At 42.9% G+C, this 7210-nt stretch overlaps 1 protein-coding gene across 1 annotated transcript in view; it reads right to left on the bottom strand.

Annotated features, from left to right (window-relative positions):
• Positions 1 to 529: 529 nt before the first annotated feature.
• The window catches only part of zeb2a (zinc finger E-box binding homeobox 2a), a 74160-nt gene continuing 67479 nt past the window's right edge, over positions 530 to 7210 (bottom strand). Inside the window, exons 9-10 of the mRNA XM_084083752.1 lie at positions 6567 to 6747; positions 530 to 2967 (exon numbers count right to left, since the gene is read on the bottom strand). Of these exons, the coding sequence (XP_083939878.1) occupies positions 2336 to 2967; positions 6567 to 6747 (813 nt within the window). The 3' untranslated portion in view covers positions 530 to 2335. The remainder of the gene's footprint in view (positions 2968 to 6566; positions 6748 to 7210) is intronic.

The following is a 7210-nucleotide window of genomic DNA, read 5'->3' as shown; positions in this document are numbered from 1 at the left end:
CATGGAGACTTTTTTTTATTTTTTGGTCACATTCCTATGCCAATCATTTGATGACCAGCGATGACCGGCAGAGTCTAAGTATCCGGTACGAGACTGAGCAGCCACCCCGGTTATCGGATTATTGACAAAAACTAAAAAAAGCTAGTCATTTTACTCCTTTAAGGCCTATATATGCTTCGTAGTACATGCAACAAATAGCCAAAATAGCTGATCTACAGGCTGACAACATGAGCAAACTTTGGAGAATGTGCCCAAAATAGGGACTCCAGGATTAACCGCATCTGCGTCTCATTTTAAGATTTCTTTGGGCTATTAAAAAATAGCAGATCTACAAGCTCATAGCGCGGCACCGAGTGCCGCGCTATGAGCTTGTAGATCTGCTATTTTTGAAAAATCTTGAAAAAATATTTTCAAGATTTTTTTCAAAAAACTGTTGAGATTTAGACATTTTTTAAGAATCGCCTCAGGTCTTAATGGGTTAACATGGTTCATGAGATAAGAGGTACAGATACTGCAGAAGGAGCGGGTACAAGAGGAATAACACGGCTTTTATTAAAATTTAATTTTGGCTACATTTATTCGAGCATGGTCATTTCCAAGAGAAATTAAAAATTCAATAATACTTCAGACAATTCAGGAATTTCATCATCAACAGTCCCTCTTCACCTCGTCAGTGGGATGAATAAAGTGGATTTTTTTTTTTCAACTCTCAAAAATACAGTGTTTTCACAATATCGTATCAAAAGTTCCCCAAATTTAGAATTTCCAGTAGTTGAAAGGAAATAAAACAAAAAAAAAAAAAAAAAGGAAAAAAAAAATTGAAAATGTCCAAATACCATAGACGCTCTCTATTCATAATTTGCTCCAATAGTCAATGACAGAATCCTTTTTACTAAAATATATCTATTTGTTGAGGAACTATAATACTGTACACTACAGTATGAAATAAATAAAATTAGGAAATATAAAATGAGTCACATAAATAAAATGGTAATCTTAAAATAAGAACAAAATTAAATTTATGTTGGAAAAATCAACAACGAAAAAAAAACAAAAAAGTAATACTGACAAAAAAAAAGGTCATGGAAAAAATACAGAGAATTGCACAAACATATGTAAACTAACAAACTGCTGTCTATCTATGCTAATACTGACATAGGTACTTCAAAAAACAAGGTGAAATATTCATTTTAATACTGGAGCCAGAGCAAAGATAACACAGGTCAAACTCTGATTTACACTGTACAAGGATGGCACTTGCAGAAACGCACAGGTGAAAAGGTTTGCATATAAGGCTTTCTCTTGAGAAAATAAAAACACACAAAGGCTCGCTCGCTTTTAAACAACGGAGCCCTTCATATTTCGATATTTCGCCCCTTCACTCTTCTTTCACTCTCTCCGGTCCATTTTTTCTTTTTTTTAACTTTTTTAAGACTCACAATGACATATTAAAATCACACAGGTTTAAAGTTCCTTCACATAAAGAAATGGTTGTGAGGCCCAAAATTGTGTGGTTAGTTTGCCTTGCAAAAAAAGAGGGTAAAAAAAAAACAACCAAGGACATCACAGTAAAAGTGGGCAGACAAAATACAACACTGACGGAGTGCTACCGTGTCTTCAAGCACGGTATAAATATCCATAGGCTTTTTTTTTTTTTCTTCCTCCTCTCTCTCTCTCTCGCTCTTTTTTCAAAAGTGTTTTTGTAGTGATTAAGGGGGCAGAGTGCAATTTCCTGGTTTGGGGTTTGAACACAATGAAACACAGAAAGGTTAAGAAGAACATTATAGCACCACACAGCTTTTAGGCCTTAATAATACTGTACATTAAAAACAGCTTCATTTTCATTTAATTATAATGATAATCATTATTACTTTTTTTTTTTTTTGTAACTTTTTTTTTTCTTTTTGCATAATGTGGATTTTTAAACAATCCCACCCAGCTTGTTCTCACGACTCTGATGTTGGCAGTCACCACATTGCATCTTGAGTCCATCTTTACAATCTTTCGAAAACAAAAAAAAACAAAAACAGAACAAAAAAAACAACCCTAGAGCTCTCCATACGATCGAGCCCTTCAGTTTTGTCTTTCTGAAACAGAGCGAGTTTCATGTTTGCTGGAAGAATGAAAAAAAGGAAATGAAACAAACCAACATGACAAATATTTGCTGAAAGCTTTGTTTTCCTCTCTCTCTCTCTCTCTCTCTATCTCTCTCTCGATCTCTCTCTCTTTCTCTCTCTTTCTTTCTTTCTTTCTCTCTTTCTGTCTCTCTCTCCCCTCTCTCTCTCTCTCTCTCTCTATCTCTCTCTCTCTCTCCCTCGAGTGTCACTTCTTTGTCTCAGTCCGCTTCCTCCTGGTCCGATTTGCCGTCTGTTTTCCCTTCTCTTGAACTCTCGTCCATCGAGTGCGCCATATCCTTCCCCTCGTCCTCCTCGTCCCTCGTCGAGTCCATCTGCGTGCCCAGGCTCCTGCTGTCGCCCTCTTCCTCCTCCTCCTCCTCCTCCTCCTCTCCTCCCCGGAAACCTGCCTCATCCCGTCTGTCTGTCACCTCCTCGTACGCCTCGTCCACTTCCCGCTCGCGCCCTCCTCTCACCCCCCCGCCCTCCGTGCCGTCCCGCAGGATGGTGCCTCCTCCTCCGCCGCCGCCGTCCTCCTGCTGGTCCTCCGGGTCTGAGTAGCCCATGGGCGCCAGGCCCTGCAGGTAGGCCCGCCTCATCAGCAGCTCGGTGGGCTCCAGGGGGCCCTTGTCCCGCGCCTCCCTCTCGGCCGCCTCCCGCTCCTCGGCCTCCCGCTTGCAGTAGGAGTAGCGGTGGTTCATGTGCTGCGAGTAGGAGCCCGAGTGGGAGAAGCGCTTGCCGCACTTGTCGCACTGGTAGGGCTTCTCGCCCGAGTGCAGGCGCGAGTGCTCGATGAGATGGTGCTTGTGTTTGAAGGCCTTCTTGCAGATCTGGCACTGGTGGGGTCGCTTTCCTGCGGAGACACAAAGAGGGGGGCGAGAGGAGGCGTTACTCCTGGTGACTCCTCGCTGGAGGCACACAATTAATAGCAGCACACGCAGGGAGAGGCTTTTCACGGTGACTCTGGTGGAGGACATTCTACGGTAACGACACACACATGCGTGGGCTGGCTTGCATCTTAGTTTATGTTGAGTTGTGTGTTGTGTGCAAAAACACTGAAGTCATGAGTTAAACGCCCCATACTTAATCGTACCACTAATAGCGAAAATAGCAGATCTGGATTGGCTATTTGTGCTATTTTTATAACATTTTTGGCCATTTGTCTTTTTAACATTTTGTTAATTTTGGACTACTTTTGACAATATCATTTTATTCTTCAAAAATAGGGATGCCAGGTTGAAAGTGGTAATTATTTTTCTAAAGACTCCATGCCCATCGATGGTAAGTGGAATTTACAGGACAAAATCAGTTTAGGAAATGAGTCGCGGCGGGATTGTGAACCCCACACGTGTGTGTCCTGTGAAATCACATTGAATCTCACATACGAAAAAAAACAAGAGTCACACTGATGACCTAAGCATTGCCGTCACATGAACGTCTCGGAGCTAATTTCAGCTGCTGCTTAGGTGGAAGGCCCTTGGAAACGCGAAGCCCCCGTTACTTTATGTGGTCGTCTGCGACCGTAGCGGGGCTAAGCCAGAGAGATCGGATGCCACGAGCGCCCGGCAAGGTGAAACTGAAGCAGTCTGGCCTTACGGACAGTGTTTTTTCATGACATCATCGACCGAATTAAAATCGACTGGGATTAGGCCTCCCTTCACACGATAGTATGACGAATGTATTTGTGGGAGGCTTTTCACACCCGTAAATGCCCCCCCCTCCCTCCACTTATACACTCAGACACAAGCTACAGTAGACACACACAATACACACACACACACACACACACACACACACACACACACACACACACACACACACACACACACAGACATACACATTATACATACAGTGACGTGTACACACACATGCACACGACGCACACAGCCACCCGCCACCTGGATTTACTACGACTCTGCACTACCGGAAATCTATTCCATCTGAATTTGTGACAAGCAGGATGGGACTTGTCTCATGCCAAACCAATGGGCCTGTGTGTGTGTGTGTGTGTGTGTGTGTGACACCCTTTCCAAAGCGCACAGCCCACGCACACATGCACAAAACGCCTTCCTACCCTGTGTGAAATGCCAATAGTCACACAAATGCAGACAACCGCGCACTGGAATGTGCGTACACACACGCACACCTTCCTCGCATGTGGGTGCACGCACAGGCCAAGACTCTCACACACACACACACACACACACACACGCGCGCGCGTGCGAGTACACAGGCACGCACACACACACGCACACGCGCGCGCACACACACACACAGGCAATTCCTAGCCACAAATAGCCTTGGAATGCCGGCAACATCTCCCATAGTTGGCATACTTAAACTGCCCCCCGCCCTCACCCTCTCTCCCTCCCTCCCTCCCTCCCCGACACCCCCACCGGTGGGGCAAAAATAAATGAGACGGTGGATTCCTGGTGGAGCGTTCTCCTGCACCGTGGTGTGACACAGGGAGTGACAGGGTAAGATACGAGCGAGGCATGATGCAACCTGGTGAAAGAGAGGTATAGAGGAGGCCACATCTTTTGAGGAGATTTGTTTATTTATTTCATCTTTTTTTTTTCTCTTCTTTTTATATAAAAAAAAAAAAGAAAAGAGAGAAAAAAAAAAGAAGACCCAGATATGTCACACAGGCAAATTAATTAACCCATTAAGACCTGGAACTGGGGGTCATTTTTAGATTTGAGCTAAAAAGCATTATTTTACACTATGGGCTATTCAAAAATAGCAGATATACAAGCTCATAGCGCGGCACCGAGTGCCGCGCTATGAGCTTGTAGATCTGCTATTTTTGAAAAATCGTGAAAATGTGTGCAAATCTTTGAATACATATATTTCTAAAGCGAACATTTTTAACTCAAATCTTTGTTTCTGGGGGGTCCCTGGAACAAGATATTTTGATGGGGGTCCGTGGCCAAATACATATCATTTTGGGGGCCCTTGACATGAAAAAGATTGAGCACCACTGATATAGAAACATGTTTTTCAGAAAACTGTTGAGATTTAGGAGACATGTAGAATCGGCTTCAGGTCTCAATGGGTTAATGGGATGGATGTGTCGTCCCGTGCATGGACCTGGCATTCTGACGAATGCCCTGGGAGTCAATGGCGTAAACCTATCCTCACCACTTAAAAAGTATGCTAGCCTGCTGGGGTGCCGCGCTTCTTGTTCCAACGTGTGCTCGCTTTTGGTGTAAAGTTCAGAGTTCGGTTTACCTGGAAAACGGCCTATTTATGTCCAGGTCATGCTTAAGCCCGAAGAGGGAACACATCGCTACACTCCCCTATCTGTATTTTCTTCCCTCTTTCTTTGCGACATCTGTTCCCCGATGACACTCAAAACATGCACAAACACACCGACACAGCAACAGACACACAGATGCACACAAGCATGTGTTCTCTCCCTACACACACACGCACGCACGCACGCACGCACGCACGCACGCACGCACGCACGCACGCACGCACGCACGCACGCACGCACGCACGCACGCACGCACGCACGCACGCACACACACACACACACACACACACACACACACACACACACACACACACACACACACACACACACACACACACACACACACACACACACACACACACAGAGACACAGTATGAATGGAATGCCGTAGGAAATGTTGTTCATATTATTTGTGGTGCTGAATGTAAATGTAATTCCTTTACATACTAAAAAGTAGCCCTACCCCCTGTTGAAAAGAAAGGAACATGTTAAAGGCCATGGTTTGGAATACAGATAACAAAAAAGTAAGAAAGAAAGAACGAAAGAGAAAGAAAGAAAAAAACAAAAGAGAAATAAAACTGCAGTGGTGGAAAAAGTACTCAAATTCTTTACTTAAGTAAAAGTACCAATAATGCAATATAGAAATACTCAGTTACAAGTAGAAGTCCAGAATTAAAACATTAAAGTACCAAAAGTAAAAGTACTAAAATCTTTAAATATAGCAGATCTACAAGCGTTGTGAGCTTGTAGATCGGCTATTTTCAAATAGCCTAGGTATAAAATAGGGCTAAAGTGGTTAATGTGTGTTTTATGATATAATAATTTATATCTGAAAAGTAACTAATGTTTTCAAATAATTGTAGTAGAGTAAAATTACAATATTTGCCTCTGAGATGTAGTGGAGTAGAAGTAAAAGTATTGGAAATTGGAAATACTCAAGTAAAGTACAAGTACTTAAGTAAATGTACTTAGTTACTTTCCACCACTGTAAAACTGTAAGAGCTACAAGGGGGGGGGGGGGGGGGTGCTAAGTGACAAAAAAAAAAAAGAAAGAAAAAATGGAAAAAGTGAAGAGGGGGAAAAAAAGATCGCTCCGAAGACATAAAAAATATGAGGAAGAGGAGAAGGGCATAAAAGCATATGGGGGGGGGGGGGTGGGTGGGGTAAAAAAGAAGTGTCCAAATGTTATATACCTGTGTGCTCATATTTGTGTCTTAGGAGGGAACTGGTCTTCTGGAATGTTTTGTCGCACAAGTCACACGCGTACATACCACTTTCTGTCTTCTTAATCTTCTTCCGCGAGAGGAGCGAGTCGGCGTCTGTCAGGTCCTCCAGGCCTGACAGATAGTCTGCGGTGCCGTCCAGTAGTTCCCCCTGCGCGGGACAAGAGGACGTGTCAAAAGAATCCACAACGGTCACCTCCGCACACCCTGGCACACCTTCCTATAGGGCTGCGACTATAGCCATTATTTTATTACAGATTACTTTTTGTTGATGAATGGAATAATCAAGTAAATATATATATATATCATTAATTTTATTGATCAAATATCAACATCAATTAGTCTGTTTACCGGGTTTATGCATCTTTGTTTTGTTTGTACATAATAGTGTTATTTTCTCTGTATTTTGTGTTGGTGTTTGAACTGTTTGGTTGCTACTATATATGTGTCTATGAATTGAATACCAAGGACCCCAATGGAAACAAGACCGCAAGGACTCTTTTGGACGGACCTTTTAGACAAAGTATTATAAATGTAATTGTGATGTTTACATTTTTTTGCCCAATAAAATATTCAATCAATCAATCGAAAACCCACCTAAGATATACTGTATT

The sequence above is a fragment of the Gymnoscopelus microlampas genome (assembly GCF_963454915.1).
Source record: "Gymnoscopelus microlampas genome assembly, chromosome: 17".
NCBI lineage: Eukaryota > Metazoa > Chordata > Actinopteri > Myctophiformes > Myctophidae > Gymnoscopelus > Gymnoscopelus microlampas.
Note: the sequence above shows the minus strand (reverse complement) of the source record. Positions and strands in the feature narration are given on the sequence as shown.